This window comes from Falco punctatus, assembly GCF_963210335.1.
Source record: "Falco punctatus genome assembly, chromosome: 13".
Classification (NCBI taxonomy): domain Eukaryota; kingdom Metazoa; phylum Chordata; class Aves; order Falconiformes; family Falconidae; genus Falco; species Falco punctatus.
This window is the reverse complement of record NC_137593.1, coordinates 18,127,807-18,150,605: the sequence shown is the minus strand read 5'-3', so window position 1 is coordinate 18,150,605 and position 22,799 is coordinate 18,127,807. Positions and strand designations below refer to the sequence as shown.

General features: G+C 36.4%; 1 protein-coding gene across 1 annotated transcript in view; it reads right to left on the bottom strand.

The window, feature by feature from the left end:
• The window catches only part of DNER (delta/notch like EGF repeat containing), a 157,797-nt gene that overhangs the window by 30,007 nt on the left and 104,991 nt on the right, over positions 1-22,799 (bottom strand). Inside the window, exons 8-11 of the mRNA XM_080409985.1 lie at positions 15,809-16,033; positions 4,866-4,988; positions 1,509-1,622; positions 108-239 (exon numbers count right to left, since the gene is read on the bottom strand). Coding sequence (XP_080266111.1) covers positions 108-239; positions 1,509-1,622; positions 4,866-4,988; positions 15,809-16,033 — 594 coding nt within the window. The remainder of the gene's footprint in view (positions 1-107; positions 240-1,508; positions 1,623-4,865; positions 4,989-15,808; positions 16,034-22,799) is intronic.

The following is a 22,799-nucleotide window of genomic DNA, read 5'->3' as shown; positions in this document are numbered from 1 at the left end:
AACGTAGAAATAATTCAGCGCATTTTTGCAGTTAGGTACAGACAAATAGAAGTTTTTATATTATAATATATGATTCTTAGAAAGTTTTAGAAAACTACAAAACTTACGTATTTCGCAGTTTGCACCGACCCATCCATGTGGACAATGGCAGATGTAACCACCAGGCTGATCTATGCACGTTCCAGCGTGGTGACATGGGTTGCTGTCACAGTCATTTACATCAATTTCACATTCTTCACCTTATAACGGAAGAAAAACCAACAAAACCCAGACTTCTATGTAGTGGGTGCCTTGTGTAGCAGGTACATCACCAATCATTTAGTTTTTCTTTAGCTGCAAAATATCTTATAGCTCAATAGCATGCATCTTTATTCTCAGAACACCAGAAGTATTCACTAACTGTTTCAAGAAAGAAGTCTCACATAGCCTCCAAGCAAATAGTATACTCATTCAAGCAGGTGAAAACAATGAAAACTAAGTCTGAGGGCTGTGACCTGACTAACCTCACCCAGGTGATGTATATCTCATTTCTTTAAATACAAGTTCCGTCCCAAGAAAATGTGGTATAACAATTTATCATGTATATTCTGAAGTGCTATACCAAAGGTGCTCAAACTGTTTAACCAGGGGGCCGGCGCGCGGATGCAGTGGCAGGCAGTCATCTGCGGCTGCTTGGTTTCCCCCCCCCCAACCCCCAGCGGGGGGTGTCTGTAAATACCGGGGGCTGGATTGAGGACCCTGGGGGGCTGTATCCAGCCCGCGGGCTGTAGTTTGAGGACCTCTGTGCTATACAATAATGTAGATGATCAGTTCCTATAAGAAACAGCCACTGTACAATGGAAAGCTAATTCTTTTGAAAAAAATGCCCTTTAACTGGCACAGATCAAAAAGCACAATTTGATCTACAAAACAGCTATGAATGGGTTTATCTACTACCATCACATTGGGTATTACCTTACATGACTAACAAAGCATCAGGCTGTAAATTATCTTGACAGCAGATAGTTGGATTACACCACTCATGCCAGTTTAAATACAAGGCCACAGGATTAAATGGGCTGCTTACCATTACCCTGAAAGTGTAAATCGATTCATAACAAGCACTTCAGAGTTTTTAGCAATTGCATGTTAAGGTAATGGAGTGATTTGTTTCTTCAGCTTGCAGTAACTAAGGTCAATGTTAAAACATTTTCCAGTTTCAACAGTGTCCAATTAGTATATTGGCTTACCTGGAAGTCTTCAAAACATTACTTTTAAAATGCAATCTAGTCTGAAGCAGTAAGGTCATAAAGAGCGTTCAATAGCTGTTATCTTTGTGAATTCTCTTTAGTAACAGGGGATTTTTTGCTGCAAAATTTTCTTTTCATTCTTACTAGACTGAATACAATTCAGCAAAGTCCAAATTAATTTATTTCCTCAAGAGACACAGTCTTACCTGGTATTTGTCTTCTTTTGGACACAGTGAACACTGGCAACTAGACATTCTGTGTAATGTACAAATTACTTGCCTGTATATCCAGGTGCACAGATACATGTAGCATTTAGACCTTCACTGTCACAAGTGCCGCCGTTCTGACAGTTGATGTTAACACAAGGATCTTTGTATAATTCACAGTGCCTTCCTGAAAAGGCAAAATTAGTAATTGCCATTAACATGACCTATAGTGACAGCATGAAATCAGTACATGGTGATAACTTAACGCCTGGATGAGCACAATGACGTGCAGCCTCCAAACCCGTCCTATTAGGCTAATGTCATAAGATTAAAGCCATATATTTTATGGTGGCTAAACCTTTTACACACATGCCTTCCCTCTGCTCCTCCCTCCCACTGAGGCTTTGGGATGAGTGAGGCAGGGCAATTTCTGCTAACAAGAACTGCTGGGGTGTCTATGAGAACCCAATGGTATAATAACACATAATCTGATCAGCTATCCAATATTCTTCAATAAAATGTAAACAATAAATGTCTTCAGTAAGAATTTTATGTAATAACTTATTTAATATACAAAAGCATTCTGATGCCTGTCATCGACTTTTGCAGGAAACTGAGGAGTATAAAACTAAGGCAATTAAAAGAGATTAATTAATTCAAATGTATAGCTAAAAGTAAATAATTCGGTTGCTCAGCTTCGTGACACTACCTTTGCTCTTCCGTTCTCAGGTGTAGGCTGTGTGAATTCAGTAGCTTTGCCTAGCAGAAGACAGTGCAAGCCATGTCTGGCATACAGAACATAAAGCACAGCAGATTCCCACCCAGGGATGGGGAGAGAGGCTCTACTGCCACTGCTACATGCATCACTTTCCCTGGGTCTACTTTTCAGAAAAAACTAGAAAAATCAATACGTGAATGATCTAATCAGTGCATGGATGACACTGAAACACACACAATAAATATATAAATAAATAAAGTACCTATGTGAATAACGAATGATTGGCGGGACTTCCTTTATAATCTATCTATAAAAGTGAATTTAGCTTGCGTTTAAAATGCCTGCTTATATTTATCCAATAATATGTTTTAAGTCTAAATCTAAGTCTTGTTACCATTTTTTACTGGGGTATGAATCCAAAGTAACCACTTAGCTAAAATTCTATCTTCAAGTTTTCCATTCTTATACTTTTTACAGAAATTTCAACACACTGAAGAGCAGTACAAGGTTTTGAATGCTTCCATGTGATAAGTTACAAACACATTTTTCACTTTGTAAGGTGGTTCATGTTTCTAAATCCTTACTGTCCTGCAAACTGTAAAGATGCATAGTCAACAGAATCATAAACTCATATTGTTTATTATGTATAAAAACTGCAATAAAATAAGATAGCATCAGGAAAATGTTTCTAATTGTGAGGTAGTGAACAACAGTGAAGGAATTATGTTGCTTGCAGAGATTACAGAACCTATAATGATGGAAGACTAGAAGAGGTTAGACAAACACATGTGAAAAGTGGACATGAAGCTGATCCTGCTCTACTCCTTCACAGATCCCTTCATGAATACCAGTTGTCTTGCACAGAAATTGGGCAGATTGTGAATTTGAATTTGGAGAGTTTGAGATGTAGAACTATATGGACATAAAATTAGTGAGAAAATAGTCTTTAGAGAAAAGAATATAAGAAAGAAAAATCAATTCAAAAAAGGAAGAAATTGAATGTGTAACATCAGATGTATGTAAACAAGCAAATTTATATGAGTGATCGAATACAAGGAATGAACTTGGTTCTCTAGTGTTCAACGCTGCAGTTACGGACAGCAATGCAAGCTTACATGAGTTACACAAAAACAATCATCTCAAGTTAATAGTGATAACTCAAACATATATAAAAACTACTTATTTGAAATATACATACACACACATACACGTACTCACTCGCCACAGACCTGCTGAAATCATTTGATTAGTCTGTCAGCAGCAGAAGGGCAGAGCACTGGCCTGAGCACCCTGCAGCTCAGCAGCAGAAGCCCACGGGGAGGTGCTGGCACATACTGCAGTCCAGGCCAGGGTAACAGCTCCTGCCTGTTTGCCAGCCAGGGGGGTACGGAGGCAGGAGGCACTGCAGACAAGGAGGTCTGGGCTGGTGGTGGCAAAACTGAGGCCTCTAATGGCCCACATAGCATCCTGAGCTGGTACCTCAGCTGTATTTATTAGCGCCACTGAATACCTTAAGTACTGGAATGAAGAAAGCTCAGCAGTCAGCAACAACTGCTTACAGGACCAGGTTCCCTGTTTTCCTTTAAAACAACATGTGCTTTCAGCTGCATTTACAGGTTGGATGAGAACAAAACGTAAAGTCATAACATGGTAGTTAAGTGTTCTTTATATTGTCATGAAAACCTGAGGGTCATTTCCTCACTAAGCCTCTAAAATGATGAATTCTGTGTCTATTGTCAAAAAGCAGTGCCATCACCAGCATGAAATACATGTTTAGCCTCAAGCAGCTGTTAAGTAAGCGTTACTTATCAACACAGATAAGGACTGATATGCTTAATGAGAAAATGCAAGGGTAATGTACCTTAAAACATAGTCATTCTATGAGAATATCTCTATATCTCTATCTTAATACTAATAACATATACAATTACATTCAAAATGTTCTCCCAGCATGATTCAAAACAGAATACACAAAAAAAGGTATAATTTTAGCCTTCCACAGAGGGACATGTCACAGACAGCTTATATGTGCTATTCTGTAAAGCTGAAATCCACTGCAAGATAAAAGATTTTGTACAGCAAAACACATACTTTTCTCCTCTATTTTATAAATTACTTAAGAAATGCCACAGACCAATTCCATTCGAACATATCCAGGAATAGGTGCAGTTCACATGGGGAAGTAGTTACTGACCTACTACTATGTCTGGGCTTTACAATCTTCTAAATGAATAATCAACATAAAACTTTCATTTTTACTCCTTGTGTTCATCTGTTTCAAATACTAAACTTTTATTAGTATGTTTTTAACTCACTTCACTGGAGAAAATAAACAAATATTTTGGAAAGCCCTCCGCATTATGGCTCCTAACTATAACTGATGAAAAATTGTATTTAACAGTCATGTTTTCTTCGAAAACCTCCTCACTTTCTAACATACCTTAAAAACAGCAGAAAGGTACACCTAAGAAGGACAGAGATAAGTCATTTGTCCCCAGACAAGGACATGCATTCCTCACAGAGCAGCTAAATCTGAACTACTCATTTGAATAAAGATTATAGGATCATGATCTACATAGAAGTTTGTTTCCATTCATTTTAGACGTGGGATTTATTTCTACTCCATGGATTATGTTGTGTATCTCTATAACAGAACCTACCATAAAAAATACATAGAACAATTAAAAAAACAGGAGGCAAACCCCCTCCTACCTTCATATTCTGCAAGGCACACGCACTCATAGCTGTTGACGAGGTCTCTGCAGGTGGCTCCGTTCTGGCAGGGTGCAGAAAGACATTCATTATACTCCTCTTCACAGTAAAGGCCATGGTAACCTACATCACATGAAGAAGAAATAAAACAACCTATGAAACACTTCTCAGTAAAAATTAACAATTAGGCAGCTATAGACTGTGGGAAGATGCTTGCTGATTGAAATCTACTGTGCAGACAGATACCTGTTAAGATACTGATTTTAAGGACATCTGTTGCCCAGGTGAAAATTACAAAAACAATCCTGGAAGCAGGGTGTTCTGAGAGAAGCTCCAGCCCCGGGCACTGCCCCTGCGACAAGCCACAGCCAGGCCGTACACACCGAGGCTGGTGACCACTAGGAACAACGTGAATACCTGCACTCTGATTGTAAAACAGAATAAACCAACATCAATGTATTTCCTAGCTTTCTTGGATCCTTGCATCAAAGCCACTTTTCATCAAAGTGCTGATAATTGTATAACAGTAGTTATAACGATAACGTATTTTAACTTTAATGCTGTGCAATGTCAAAACACTGTAGAAGCATTAAGATACTTGATTTTTTACAGTATTCCCAAGCCATAGGCAGATATTATGGTCTGATTATGCAGATATAGAAAGTAGGAGCACAGAAAAGCTATGAGATCTGTTAATGGCCACTGAGTCATTTGTATCATGAGGTAAGAAATAAGGAGTTAATCTACTTGAAATAGTGCTTTTCTCATTATTTAATGTGCCATACAATCATTAGTCTTAACAGTAGTTGAAATGACTTTGTAGACATAGTGTATCAGGTCAAAGCAGCACCTACTTACATTAAGAAACAGCATTCATTAGGATTATGCAACTGAGAAAACGCTAATATATTTGCCTAATAATATTGGTTACTTGGTATTAAATATGAAGAATCATAAGCCTTGTAATTTTGAAGGCTATTTGAGAGTAAGAACCTTATTTAATTCCTTTTCAATAGACTCATGGTATACTTCTGTTAATGAAAAGCTTTCTCACTTCTTCCCTGTTACTTTTTTCTTTCTTTTTTTCTCAGTCTAAATTTATAGGCAATTAATACAGCAACAAAAAAAAAAAAAAAAAGAAGGAAAATAGATTGGTCATAATGCTTAATAAGTACAAATAATGCATTTAAACGCAACATAAACACTTCTTGCTTCCCAATAGATGAGCATTAGCGCAGAAGAATTGTAAAACCGCTGGTATGTTTGACCAGTGGAAAACAGCACCAGGGAATTTGCTCAATTCTTTCTAAATAGTTGTCTCCCCCTCTTTGGGGGCACAGGGACTGCTTCAGAATTACCCAATGACCTTGAGGGGAAGGTTCAGAATTTAATAGGTTAAACAGAATATGTTCTTATCTTTTTGGAAGTACAAATACAAATAGTACAAATATTTCTACTGAAACATGCATGTTTCATAATGTTTACCCCCTTCCTGGAAATTACAGCAAATAATCAAGTGACCAGACTTTCACATTTTCTACATCTCCAACTGCTAGCTTCGTGCTGCTAACTACAAGTGCTAGCATCTGACCTGGGGCACCACACAGCATACCTCTCTCAAGCAAGCCAAAGATGTGCAGTTAACATCATCTCAATTGACTGGATAATTAGCACAAATTAGTGCTTCAGATGTTTTAGTAAATGGTTTGGCTTCATGAAACCATAGCACTACCTCTTCTTTACCCATCCATGAAAAGATGAGGATAGAAATTCTAGCCCATGCTGTTGTCCACAGAGTAATGCCAGAGACTCTTTATACAGTAGTTACTGTGCACTCTTTTTTCCTGTTGGGCCATTATTTTATAATATATGCCTGGTACTGAAAGCAATGTAGGCTGGGATTTTTGTTTTGTTTTGTTTTAAACAAAAGCTTGCCTCTGTTTGTCAACGTTGCTCAATATTCTTGAAATTTCATTGTGATGAAGGTCTATATTACAAATTTAATTCTGCACAAAATTGTCTTTTCACAGGAAAGGGTTAGTTGGACTAGTAGCTTAAGAAACATTTCAGAAACACTTTCTCCAAAGATGTTAGCCAGGCAATGCAGAATTAATTATGGTGAGTGTTACGGATTCTCTTATTAGCCTATGATTAAGTTTAGCTTATGACGAAGGGAAATATCCTTATGCAGTGACATCTGTAGCCAACATAAGAACCACCAAAATCAGAAAACCTAAAAGAAAAACATAAGGGAATTCCCTGTGTTGAACACAGATGTAATTAGATATTTTCAGAAAAAATGCTTTCCACTTCTCACCTTTCAAAGCGAACAGAGGGAATTTTGTGACTCAATAGTTGTCTGGTTTCCAAAATCAAAATGAACTATAGTATCACCTCCTTAGTTTCCATGCTGCCCACACGGTCAGGCACTGCACACAGTGAGGGAAAGAGGTTTTCTCTCTCCACGAGAGGGCAGATCTCTCCTACACACGATTTCACCCTCCTCGTCCTCACCCTGGTGGCAGCAGCTCCCTTCTGCTGGGACTGCTGTGATGGAGAAAGTGCTGCCTCAGGACCAGGCACCCCAGGGGAAGGCACGGTTCTCCTCAGGGAGCTCAGAGGCACCATGTCATGCTTAACAAGCCTTTCTCTTTGTATTACTGCTTTTAAATTATGGTGATACATAAAACATCTATTATACTATTCATATAATTTATAACTTCAAAAAGACTACATAAATAATTGCTATATTTTTGTTAAAGGATTTACTATTCATATAATTTATATCTTCAAAAAGACTACATAAGTAATTGCTATATTTTTGCTAAAGGATTTAGATGGAAACAGAAGTTTGAGTAGATAACTTCAGAATAACAGATTCTAGTATTGTTGCTTCCTGTCTTTCTAGTAACATTACAGTTCTGCTGCTTTTGTGTTCACAATGCCAAATGCAGCTATTTGCCTCTTTTGTGGTGTATAACATTTCTGTGGACATATTCAGAAAGAAAGAACCAATACCTACGTGAACAGCACTTCTTCAGTCACTGTGTCCTGAGCAAGAAAAAACAACACTTTGGGCATTGCAGCTCCAAAAAGGGCAATTAATATTACCAAGCTTTTTTCCCCCAGGTCACTAGAAATTGGGTATGCTTTCAATAACAGCATGAAATCAATGAGAACTTGCCACTAACAGTCCTATTCTGATGCGTGCTCCTTGGAGACTGGGGAATATACAGAAAATCTAAAAAAACCTCTAAAATAAACATGTCCCTTCATTACATCTTCTCTACATGATTGTCCCTCAGCTACTGGTCTTTACAAAGGCAGAAACAGATCTGTTGCCACTATCCTCTGGATTCCTAAATCTTTTTTTCTACTTCGTAAGCAACAAGGAGGCTGCCTTGAAGAGGTCAGGATATTTGCCTGATGCTCTCTGGTACGCTTTTCAGACAGCTACACGCCAAGCTGTACTGTCTTTGCACAAGGCTATGTTAAAAACTGCAAAGCAAGAAAACGTGAAAGGCAGCACACAATCTGTGTCACACAGGCTGGTGAGAAGCCATGGGGTTTGTCAAAGCCTTTGAGAGCAGTTGACAGAGCAAAAGATACAGCAGTGCAACCTTTTGAGAATACCTTCACTATCAGGTTAACAAAAGAGAGAGAGGGAGAAGCTTACACTCCCTTTATAAATCAAGAAAGAACAAAGTTGAAAGCTTTTGAAGCTTTCTTAGACACTAGCTCCTCAACAGTGATGCCCTGGGCTTATCCACACTTAACAGTTCAGCAAATCAAGGCATCAGGACAAAAGCCCATCTTGATGGGAAGGTCTATTGGGATACAAGGCGAGAGCGCTCTGTTTTTCCAGGGAACAGCATCAGTTCATCTGTATGGCTGCTCACTAACAGAGAGCTGTGGGTTATATAGTCAGGAAATAAATGTGTTCAGTTAATGCCTGACCTCATATAACAATTACATAGGAGAAAGAGAGAAGAGCTGCTCCAGATGGCAGGAAGGTCAGAAGGCATGCTTACCAGCCATAGCCAGACTGCATGGAGGGTTGTCTTAATGTAGAAGTGGAAACAAGGTGAGGAAACAGAAGCAATAAAGGGCTCACAGACAGTCTAGAACTGGAATTAACCTAAAGTCACTTTTGCCAGAGCTTGCATTTCCTGCCCCAGTTCCTAAATGTGGGAAGGGAAAATACAAAAGAAAAATTGCTGCTGCTGTTATGTTTATTGTACACTACAAACGTGGCACTTGCCTCTGCAAAGGCACTAAAATAAACCTGCACTCCTACAACCATTCATCAAACTCCACAATCGAAAAAAACCACAAAAACCCAACAACAAAACCAAGTGCAGAGGAAACATACTCCATGGTCAAACTCCTGAAGTACCAATCAGATCCTGTAGAGTTTTTTCTGACACCCCTCTTTTTTTTTTCCCCCTCCCCCTCCACCACATGTTCTATATGTGCTATCATATGTATTTATAAAGTAGAAGGGAAGTGTTAATGTCTGTACATGTGCTTTGTAGTTTCAAACTCTATGCCCCTCTCTTTAAGAAAGCCAAAAACAGAAATTTGCTGCAACATTAAGCTATTCATTTTCTAGATAGATTTCTCCACATTAGGCCAGACAAAATTGAAAAGAATATATTAAATATTTGCTTTTGAAATTGATAGTAGCAGCTCTATTAAAATAATGGAATATAAAGAGAAAAAAGTTTTAAGAGAAAAGCTTTAAGAGGAAGAAGAAACTGCTTTGGGATTCAGGGACTAGATAAACTTTCTATGAACACACACAATGGAGTCCCTTGGGTTTCACAAACCAGGCTCTAGACAAGCAATCCAACGAACAAGCATAAGAATTTTTATCAGGATTAGTTCTTTAACATGGGGTAAGCATGCAAGCACAGGGCACAGGCTATGAATCTAATGCCCAAACACTGGGTATTTCTTTGTTACCTGTAAAGGGCCAGGTGATAAGTATCGGTAATTGAGGTGTGTAAGCATATAACTAAAGATTTAAAGGTAAATTTTTCATGTGTTATTGAAAAATCACACACATAATGCAAAGTAGGTATGGTTGCACAGGCTTGTGAATTCCACACAGCCCTCTCAGCAGACATTTGAAAAATAAGTACGTTCAAGTTGGAAATAACTTACAAATTTTCCCCCCCATTCTGGAAATTAGAACATTCAAAAGTATTAGACTGCTTTCCAAGGTAATTTACAGAAACTAGCTTTTCTATACAAACTATTAGATTACGTAGGTTATCCATGACAACACCCACAATAAAAGCCCACACATTAAAAAAATAGTTGTAAATGACTGTGTGTGTTCTGAAAATTGTGCAGATATGCAAATATATTAACTACCATTTATCATTTTTCAAATCAAAAAATGCCAAAAAAAAGCATGGAAACCAGATTGCCTGTCAAAAAAAGGAGGCTTCCACAGACCTTGGGCTAATTTGAACTGTTTAAAATTCCTCTCTTGCTTAATTTTTGAGGCAGAAGTAACACAGATGAAAATGCAGCTGACACTATGCCTGCTAGTAGAAATGGTGCATAAAGGTGCATAAAAAACCAGCGCATTCAGGTCACACATATAAGCAAAACTCTGCAGCGTTTTGCTTGTGTAATATGAAATGTTATCCTCTGTAAAATACCCCAAAAATAAGAACATGGCATCCTAGAGTCGACACACAAAGTAAGTGGCAGGTTCTAAAGATTTTAAAACAGTATGTTTCAGATATATTGTACAACCAATATAGAAGAGTTCTGAAATGTCATTTAATAGACATACCGTTAATATATTTTAAAAAAGAAAAGAAAAAAAAAGAATTCAGGGACATGTCTGAAAGTGAAAGACGACTGGTACAATGAAGTCAGAGGTCTAGGAGCTGGCACACCAATGCTGAGAGCCAGAAAGCCTCGGGGTCAAGACACACAGATTTCTTTCTACTAGTGTATGGTAATATCTTTATGTAGTTCAGTATGTTTATTATTAACCCTTGATAATGCTACTAAACTGCACATAAATCTCATTCATCCACCATACAAGTAATGTAACCACTGAAATCTCTCCAGGCAAAACTGTAAATAGAATCCAGCTTTCTAGTACACCAGAGATGTAATCCGTCCACTCTATCAAACTGCTTTTTGATAGAGATACCAACAATTTATTAGACCATGCTCAATAGTCATTACTTCAGGGCTTTTTTGTTTAGGAATTGCAACCTAGGAATCCTCAAGTTTAATTGCTCTTGTCTGCCTTACATGTAATAATTACACAAACCACTGGCAGTTTGTGTTATGATGCCTCCTGAATGCTGATCTACGCAGAAGTTGACTCCCATTTCTCTACTATCCGTTTAATTGATGGGAAAAACCTCTGAAGATACTTGGTTCAAATTCTGCTGCTATGACTTAAAAGAACTGGAAAAAAAAACCATGATGGTATGTTCATAATAATCAAAGAGCACAAAAGAAGGAAATCAATGATTCGTACTATTCCTATCTTGCTACCACTTAGGTGCAGTTCTTTAATGGTCTTTTGAAATAAGTTATCCAAGTTTTTAAATTATTGACAGATGAATGACAAACTCACACAATTTGGCCTTTAGTTCCATCTCTATATGAAGCAAGTAATGCTATTTATAGAGGGAATTCCTTCTAAAACAAATTGTCATTTCAAAAAGTGAAGTTTACAGAAGTCAAAAAATAAATTACTTTTTTAAAATATCCCATTAAATTTCACACATGGAGCAACACAACAGGTTTAACTGAAGAAGTGCCATGTTTGGTTTTGGATGCAACCTCCACGGCTTCTTATCTGGCTAACTTTTACGTGCACAAATATTATTTAAATAAAAAGAAGTTTCCATAACATAAGAGGTCTGAGACTACTTTTGAGTCCTGAGAGACACTGAATGAATTTGAACAAACCTAACCAACAAGTATTAATCAGGTTTAGGTGACAAATTTCAGAAAAAGAGCTTTTATTTCTCCAAGAATATTTAACTAGATTTTTGTTGTTTGAACCACAGGCAAAGAACATGCTGAAAAAGATTAAAACTTCCTTGGTTTACTTGGAAAAAGAAATGCCTAGTTTTTCCTACCATGGATGTCTCAGGGAAGGCCACTCATGCTGGACAGCTCCCAATACTACAGTGCAGAAATTGGATCCCTTTTTATAATGGAGTTGGGAAGAAATTTTTTTTTAGACTAATTGGGAAATTCAGGCTTCTGTTGATTTACCTGCCCATCACATATACAAAGGTAGGCTATCTCTTCTTGTGTTCTGATTTCTACAATTCAAAGCATTTGAATCCTGACAATTCTTTTCAGAACATCCCAGAGCATACGCAGTACTGATAATCTTAAAAATGCCCTTCATCAATCTCTGTGTTTTTCAGGCAGCTGTGGTTTCAGTCATATATTAAAAACCACTTACAGGTCAAAACACATTGATACATTTTGATCACGTGTTGTCCAGACGCAGGCAGCTCCTTATCTCAATAGTTTCTCCACCTTCTGTAGAGATTTCTCTTGACTGGGCTCTAACTGCTTGTACCATTCAGTAGCCAGAAAACCAGCAGGTTTTTGTTACAGCTCCAAAGAAGTTAACAAAATACTTGCTGGCCAGTCAGGGAACAGGTTGATGCCACCAAGTAACTCTCCTAGTCCTACCTGTTGAGCACTTCTTTTTCAAGTCTTTCCAGATTTTTTATATAAATGTCAAACCTTTTTTTCCACAGTGCACTCCCTTTACTACTTAGTCCTTCTGGGGACTGGGTGGGGAGAAGAATATCCCAAATGAAGGGATAAATATTAAATTATTGAATTCTCAGTTCCAGAAATGAATTTAGGAAAACAGCACCTGGCAATTTCAGCTACCTGCAATCAAAAAGATATTTTGTCAGACATGGAACTAATTATCAACCGATATGAATTCTATTTTTTGCTCTTGATAGGACAGGATATGCCAGCTTTATTTAAATATGATTAGGCCTGTTGCTCTTCATCTCAATACCCAATCCTTTTCTCTAAGGTTTCCTCTATTATGCAAATGAACAGCAAAGCAATTAAACACTTCAAAAAGGAAGACGGAAAATTTGCAATGAAAGAATTATCATCTTCATCTCCTGAAATATATATAAAACAAACCACATGTTAGGAATACTCTTCTGCATTACATAATGCCGTTATTCTGTTCAGATGAAAACTGCCCTCACCGTTCAAGGAAACATCTGAGTGGAAAACATTTGAGGTCACTTAAAACATCTGGATCTATCTTGCCACAAAAATCTACCTACCCTTTGGTTTCTGAAAAGTTGCAAGCAGAAGAATTGAGGATGCTTCCTGAAAAACTGTCCATAAAATGGAGGCTTTTTGCTGGTATGTTTGTTTGGTTATTGTTAAATAAGTTAATATGTCTCAACAGCTAAAGCTCTTACATGAGATACTTATAATCCCGTAGGTATACATACACCTGCTGGACAACATTATGAATGAATTATGAGATAACATTGCTATGGTATTGTCTGCATTTCACTTTCAGATTTTTCTCCTTTATAAAAAGTATTATGTAATTTAATTATAAATCTGTCAAATCCAAACTATAGATTTCCACTAGCTTCTGTTCTTGTAAGTACCTCTCCAAAACCAACTTATGGTTCTTTCAATCTCTAAATAGCAGTGATTAATTCTGAGACTTTCTAAAAATGCTGCATTAGTAGATTTTATTACAAACTCCCCATATCCACAAATAAAACCAATCCATTCTGGTGGAGAAGCAGCTCAACACAAAATACACAGAAGGCTAGTGTTTTCCATACCTGTTAAATTCAGACATATCAGAATAAATGTAAGAAAACTAGACAATCTAGAAATGCCAGGACTGCTCAATGAACTGAATTCCAAAAATTTCCTTTTTTCAACAGGCTTTACAAAACTTAGTCAAAACAGACCACTGTTACAGCATGCTCTGGATCAGGATAATTGTATTACATATGTAATATGTAACTGTACTAAGTACTATATAGCCAGTTGTCTAACCTGTTACAAAAAAGCATCTTCATTCCAAAAATCAAAACACACTGCAAGAAAAAAAAATACTAGCAAAAAAATTGTGAAACAACACAACCATGTTGTGGCTTCCCTCTCAGGATAGCATACCTGAATGAAAATATTGCTGCACAACACAAAGCCTTATGAGGAATTATTCATAACACTGAAACCCGTTCTTCCCACATTTATTGATTTGATGAGTGATGGATGGCTTATTTTCAAAAATCAATCCATAATTCCTACTCCTTTCATCCTTAAGCAGTTTCAAACTTTAGTCTCAACATCTTGAAATTTCCTTGAAGATCACATGCATCACTGAAGGCAACACTTTGAAGTGTGCACTCAATATAACATCCAAGACAAAGACATCATCTGGTAAATCTTGTGTCTTCAGGGACCTTTCTTCAGATGAGCTACCAGTTTTATGGGCTACGGAATCTTAGATAAAACTCATTCCTTTCAAGGAAAATAGAGTTCTCTACATTTCACCTTGCTTTAAAGCCAGAAGCAGCAGAAAGCAGTGACATCTATCTTCCTCAAAATGCCAATAATACATGGAAGTCAAATTAAAGAGTTATTTTACTTTCTTTTTGTCCTAAGCCTCACTATCCTAATGTGGGGTGTTCTAGGAACAGATGGTAGGCTTCTTTCTTGGGAGGAAATGGAGAAACTTCTTTTTGGAATAAAAAGAAGCTGACTTCTTTCGACACACAGAATAAAAAGAAAAATCTGGATGGATGTGGCATGTAATAATATTCAGACTTGCCACCTACAGGACTACTCGCCTACTTCAGGCAAAACCTTTGCAATTGGTAGCATACCTGCACATCCTGCTAACTGAGAAGGAAGGAAAAAGAGCTGGAGAATTGTGACCGGTTTTCTACAAGGCAAGGCAAAGCAGCACAGAGAAGGTATTTCTCTGAAAAGAACCTTGTAGAACAACAAACATGTCATAGCGTTACGTATATGTAGAGCTACGAACTACGTAATATCACTCCTTAGTTTATCCCTTGAACACTGGTGATTTCTTTTTCCCTTAGATTCTGCAGTTTTCAAGTTTATAGCTTTATAAGAATAGACCTTTTTTTAAAAAAAAAAGTGGCAAAATGATTCAAATGAAAACAAAGATTATTGGCTTTCACTCCATAAGTGCTTAAGCAGTAGTGGATGTGCAGCACATGGTATCATTCATTCTAACTGCTACTTCAGCTATTAATTATCATTGCTAAATGCATAAAGGGAGTTGTAAGCACCCCAATATTCAGTTACATTAATACAATGAAGAAAAAAATCTAGAGCTAAGCAAAATGCAACCCAGATACTATGCACTGTTCAGCTTTATTGTCACTTACCAGCTGAGTCTACTAGCTATACTCACCTCAGAAGTTCCAGTGACACTGCTTAAGAGAGTTAATTTATGTAACCAGGAATGGCAGAACTCAACCCTTCAGGGTAACCAATTATTTTTTTCCTTCTCTACCTTTCTTTGTTCAGCTACTTTGTTTCTACTCCTTCCTCAATGATCAGCACCACATTTCCCATTCTCTCTACCAAATTTTGTAATTCCAATGACACTGATACCTCGCCTTAAAAAGATTTATCCTGCAGGTTATGGTTTTATAATACAGCTGTAAATATCAACAAAGCCATGTGGATCTCAATGGGTATTTTCAGTGCTCACTCTGCAATTTTTGATTTTCCAAATAGAATGTGTAGATTCCTATCTTTATTTCTAAACAGACAGAACATCTGCTCAATGTGTATTATTCACTGAAAAGAAAAAAAAATGAATTAATTTTAAACTATATATGGAATCTACATATAAAATATTAGAATATTTACAAAACATCTAAGTGTTTGGTACAAACCAGGGATACAGAGGCATCTGTAGCTGGTTCCAACACTGCGACAAATGCCATGTGCACAAGGATTCAGAGCACAGAAGTCAATCAGCTGAGCACATGTAGGTCCTGTAAATCCAGGACTACAACTGCAGGAGAAGGCAAGTCTGTCTGCGTAACAGGTTCCATTGTTCTGGCAGGGAGATGACACACAAGGGTCTATTTTGTCTTCACACGAGTTTCCTAAAAACCCTAAAAGAAATAAATGGTTTTGATAAGTAAGCATTCTTCTATACATACAATTTTAATAACTAAAGCAAGTTAAAAGCCATCGATATACCTATATGCAGATTTTTTTAATTCTAGAAAAAAATATTAAAATACAGAATTCCTATATATATTAAACTCTATTTTTACCCATTAAACATGGTATGATAAAAGATGTTTCAGGTAGAACCATACTATGATATGATTAAGGCAGTGAACTGCAAAAATGTTTGTTGAAACTGACAGTGTTTATCCACTTTCCAGAGTGCATCTGACTAGAGAAGTAGAAGAGATTTTCTAAAGATCAGGAACAGACTAACCTGGAAAAAAAAAAGAAAAGCCCAAACTGACCTTTTTTTCATTACTGTTAATGTGTATGGTAAGAATAACAACCTCTAAAGCAGCACATGAGTTTACTTGAACTTCAATAGCTTCGATATTTTAAGAGAATATCTTTTACAAAAGCATACTTCTCCTTAGCAGGAGACACAATGATTTATTGAAACAACAGCATGTAAAAATTAGGTATAAAGAAAAGGATCTTCTTGCAAGGGAGTTTTTTTAATCAGATGTAGAAAATATTTGAAAAAATTGCAGTATACAATACACATACATCGCATACATAGCAACATGACAGATGGTTGGTACCCAAAAGCAAGTCAGGAAAGTATATTCAAATTCTACCACCCTTCCAGAAAAAAAGAGAAAACTGTCTTTTCCATTCAATTCTAATATTTTTTTACTGAATATTTGGTCTGTCTGTACAGACCATCACTTTTCAGGCTTAAAGTTCTCTGGAATATCCTACTTTGTAGAACAGCTCTTAACACTACAACAGACTAATCACTGGGACTCAGAAATTAGAAGCAAATCAAGCCAGCCTCTACTCAGGACCCAGCAAGCTAGCTTTACCATCCTACTCTAACAAAAAGTGTAAACTATTTCAGTTGTGCCAGTCTAAAAGACAAAAAACAGACCGCATTGCCACTGCTACTCAGGTGACTGTAGCAACATTTCAGACACCAAGGAAAACAACCAAATGCATGAAAAAACATGCTAGGATTTGAAAAATATTTAACCAAAAAGACAGAAAAGCAAATTAAGAAAACAAACAAACAAACATAAAACCAAAAAAGCCAACCACAAAATGTACCCAATGGTGAGAGAAACGATGAAGATGGAAGAGATGTCTCTTGTTATATAGCAGCCTGCCATGACTCAGAGCATGAAAACAAAACAATGACAGGTGACACTTTGGATTAACACTCAATATTGAAACCTTATCCCTGATGAAATTAAACAAATTTTTGGCCTTACTTCTATAGCCTCACTGCTGGATTAAAAGCAGTTGATGTATTAGAACTGAGCCCCTGTATTGTGTAAAGCTTGTGATGAATACCAAAAGTGAGACCAAATACCATATTCTATGCATACTTTACAGCATCTCATTATCTTTTACTGACTCAGTAAATATTTTTGTTTTAAACAATGTCATTCTACATTTCAAGCAAGGTACAATTCATCAGCAAATAGTTTCTAGTTAATTTTGACAGATGTGTTACTTTCTGGGCATTTTTATTTTCTTTTCTAATTATTCACAATTCACATTTGGGGAGCTAAACTGCAACTTTCTTTAACTGTAGCTCTCGCACTGTAACCATGGGAAGCAAGCTGGCATTTCTGAAAACAAGTGCATAAGAAATAGATTAAACTCCATTTTAAAGCATAACAAAAAAAAAAACCAAAAAAACACCAAAAAACAACAACCAAACATTTACTAAAAGGCTTAAATTCTATAGTTTGTTCTTCATTGATTAGATTTGTTGAAAACCTGGGGCAGAAAGATCTAGTGCTCTGAGCATAGTCTGTCAACTTGACTGAGCTCCAAGACTTGAAGAGGAAGCGAGGGCTGAGATAATCAGCCTGAAGACATTCAAATTTCCAGTAAACGCCAAAAAAAAAGGGAGACCAGCAATTAATTTTAAATATCCTGAGGAATTCCATAAGGAGACACACTCCATGTTTTACAGATCCACAAAAGCTCAGTGAACTGCATCAGAAAGAGAGGGAAATGGACTTTCAAGAAAGGTGAGTAACCCACAGTGAGTGTACTACACATATCTACTCAGAGAATTAACAAAACTTAGATTATTGTAACTAAGAAAAAGATAGAAAGGCCACAACCACCCTGTGAGTTCCAGACAAAACTAAGATATTCTTGGCCACTATTGGCAGCCGGATTTGAGGAGCATCTTCAAAATATTAGGTCCTGGACAAGTGACTTAAAAAGCCACGTTTCCTTCATATGTTCATAAATGTTTCGTCACAGCTATGGAATGAAAAGCAAAGAAAAAATAATCAAATTTTTAAAAAATAGTAATAAGAATAATAATAAAGAAACAACTTACAGATTAAACGTTTAACAGTTTTGTCATAAGTAACTCGGCAACAGACTAGGAAAGAAAGGCAGGTCTGGCAGGGCACAGGCAAAGAACAGGCAAGAGCTCCTGCCCTCTCCCTTTTGCTGTCCTATGGCTCAGATCGCTTCATGGGCTGTATCAGGATGGCCTGTACACCCATGTTCAAGAGGGAGAGCTTAAAAACAGATGCTTTGGAATACTGTATTAGGGGTCCCTCCTGCAGATGACAGCTGCAGAACTACCTGAAACCGAAAAGAATGGAAACCCTAAAATCAAGAATCAAACTGCAGCAATGGTTTGCTGACAAATTAAAAAAGCTTGTACTGTTACCATGAAAAAACAAGCAGATTTATAAGAATCAGGAAGGACTTTTAACTATCACCAGGAGGAGATCAGCCAATGAATCTGGTGAAATTGCTACAGTAACTCTGAAACCAGATTAAAAAGGATCAAAGAGATCCGAGGTCACACAATGACACTAATGCTGCTTTACTACAACCTTTGCAATAATCTTCCCTACAAAGAGAAGCTTACTGGCAGATGGCTAATGTTTCAAGTGACAAAGAACTTCAAGAACATATGCAGGTTTAAAATACACTAAAACATGTTGCCCTTGTGCTATCTTTGCTGCACTGTGAAATGTGTTTAGTTGATTTTGGAAGTTCAAATCTTATGTATAAGTTAAATATCTGAAACTATTCAAAACAGGGGTAGTTACACGTCTGAATTGAAGATCTATTATTTTGGCATTTCTGAATGTACATTTAAAACAATATCAATAAAATTGTTGAAAGTAAATAATGCAAATCAAATTTAAAAATCAATTTCAGAGGTGTATTGATTGCAAACAGAATCCAATTTTGGGGAAAAAATAATAATCAGGGTTAGTTATCTGTAGATAAATATTCCCCGAATTGTTCTTCAGCCAGCTAGCATAAACCCAACTCTGCATCTAGGTCGTTATTGGTGTAACAGGGACATGACTGAAATGTAAAGATTATAGGTGATTTGAAAGATCTGAATGCAAAATTTACCAAAGGAATAACACAGAAGGTAAAGGGGAAAGGCAATATTACAAAAGATTCATACTGTATAAAGAACACAACACAATATTTGTGGTTACACACATCAGACTATTCGGCTAGTTGTCAAGAAGAATAGCAGTATTAAGTCAAGTGATATCCTTTATATATTGCTACAGACCTCCAGGGCAGTGATAGAAATTAGATCAGAAAATGGTTTCAGAGATAGAAAAGCTCTGGATAAAAGCCAGATTTCTCATCATGGTGGGATTTTAATTACTTGGCTATTGAAAGCAAGAGAGCCATGTACAAGTCAAGGAAATGAAACATTTTCTGAAGATACCGTACAATTGCTTTTTTATACAGTCTGCAGAAGAACCAACTTTCCTGAATGTGATGTTTTATTCCAAGAATTACATAAATGTGAAAAATTAAGTCTGTGAATTGCCAGGACTTGTGACTACACAATTTAAATTTTAAATACAGGGATAAATATTGAAAGAAATACTGGCAACTTATTATTTTTTTCTATATGAAATTGTTTTGTGAGGAAATACAAGAAGTCCAATGGTGTTTCACCAGAATTCTGTAAAAGGAAAAAAGACGCTCCATCATAAGGAAACAAGAAGTCATTAAAATGTAGTTTTAAGATTTTGATTGAAATTCACCCAAGCTAAGTCCTTATGGATAAAGATGAACAGAGGCTAAACCTGTTAAAGCATTAAGGAGAAGTCTATTAAAAACAAGAGCAATTTGGGAGGATGCCAGGTAAAAACATTAGATTAGCAGAAAGTACCAGAAACTAAATAGCCATAAAAAATTTTAATTAAGAACAAAATGTTCTTCAGGTAAATTAAACTCTGTTATGGTAATATGAAGAATTCTGCATTCTCCAATCACCAGTAACCTTGAGTAATCTTCCATACGCAACAGCTGCGTGACCTAGTTTCCTGGAATCAAGATAATAGGTTTATTGTATTTAAACTTAAAGAAGTTGGAATCACATCTACAAGATATGCTATAGAAAAAGGCTTTTACATGGACAGTGAAGCCCAGAAAAAGGTAAGACCTTGAAACTTAAACTATTCTTAATGCAGCAAATAACCTGTTTTCCCAGGCAATTAAAATTCACGGTGACAATGTGCATTTTCTAGCTGCTATTGCAAATCAACACATACCAATCACAACTTAACACCTTATATAGCTGTCAAACTATTTTTTAAACTACAGAAACCACAATAAGAGCATTCATAAATTTTCTGCTTTCCAGTATTTCCAGAAATACCTTCAGGTATTTCAGGGCACTTTTGCTCAGTGTGTTGCCTAGCCGTAGTTACCTGCAGCTAGACAAATCAAACAGTCGATAGTAAAATAAAATCAGTCCTCAAACGTGAATTTCAAGTAATCTGTATGTTCAATTCCTAATCATAGCATTGTTATATCTCTGTCTCCTTTACCATTATTTTTTCCATTATTGCTGATGACTGTTTTTCAAAAATGTATTAATCTGAATGAAAAGATTTCTTCTGTCAGAGCTGGTGACTGACCTCCGCAGAAAGAAAGTAGCAAAATCCCGAGAATCCAAGAGAGCTTCATGTGGTTGGCCAGCTGAATGCTTGCTATTTTTCCCAAACATTAATGTTTTCCTAAAACACTAAATGCAGTTCATCTGTACATATAATCAGGACATTAAAATTGCACGTAACAGAACTTTAGAAACATTTTGCAACAGAAGTTCATTTCTTTGTTATTATAACTGCTCTGTAATCATAATAACAACTTTGCTCAATATTATCTGGCCTTGTTTAAAACCATATTCCACTACAGAACTATTTTAATATTGTCTTATGAGCAAAATTAACAAAGGCTCTTCAAATGTTTGAAACACATTAAAAAAATATATACACAAGCGCAGTCTTTCATTCCATCAACTTTAGAAAATGTGCACGTGTAAGGAACAAATTAGTGAGACTTGCATTTCCTTACCATATGATCAGGCAATTTCATACACTTTTTTTTTTTTTTTAACTTCTACGAAAGATTTCAATGAATTTAATAACTACATAAATAAGGTTAACTAGCTTCTCCATTGCTGAAACTTTTACTGTAACTTTATTTGCTTATTCCAACCAGCTTTTTTTATGTTTCTGATCATTATTTGTATGTTGAATTCCACTTCAGGGTGCTCTGGGAATTCACATAACTTCTCAGTGACTTACAGAAAATGAAGTAACAAAACTTACAAATTGATGGACAGTATCCCAATCAACTCAAATATAATGAATTAATATTCCTGTCAATACAGTAGTATTTTTTACATTACAATAAATGGAAGAAAATCAGAGGAGATATTTAAGAGCGACATGGGTATTTATGGAATCATTCTGAATATTGATTTCAAATATCCATGTTAAGGTTGACAAATGTTTACTAACTGTAAGTTTTTAGAATTTCTAGAAATTTCTTTGCATGATCATTTGAAGGTAATACTTGCTAAATATTTCTTATCATAAAACTTCAAGGATGATGATCCACGATCCCTACCCCATTGTACGTACATCCCAAATGTCCTTCTCATAATAATAAAAGGTCAAAATTTTGAACAAATTCCTCAGTCCTTAGTATTTCTTAAGCTTCTTCACTATAAATTTAAGTATAAAATCCAATTTTCTCTTCAGTACAGGTGACTCAACATTTTAAGATAGCAGTTTATTTTCTGACATATTTTGGACATTAAAGTCTACAATGCATCACACAGAAAATAGAATTTGCAAGCATAAAGAAATTTTCTTTACTAAAGGACTCTTAAGATTGTAAAACTGTCTAAAGAATAATCATGAAATGTTTATATCTGATCTAGACTGCTTTTTCAGTGTCGCAGATCTCAATTTCTGTACACCATCACATGCTTCTTTCACGAACCACAGATCCCATTTGTAAAAGAAATACACAATCTCGAGATCATTCCTCGTTTCCGTCTCATTTCTTTTTCTGCCATTTTTTTCTTTTCCCTTTGTGATACTTTCCATCTTCTCTCATCCCTTTCTGCCTAGCCACATTTTATCTCCACTCTTTTAGGTTTTACACATATATAAGCTCCTTGGCCACCTTTCCACCACTGTGCTGAACTAGCACTACAGAAGGGCAGGCCTCTTCTCAGCAAGAAATTGCTATTAAGCACAGCAGAAGAGTAGCAGGAGAGCAAGAGACCTCAATTTAGAAAAATAGGGGTTTGGGGTGGGGGAGGAGGTGTTAATGGAAAATTTGAGGACATGCTAAAAATATCAAATCTGCAAGTTATTGCATCTG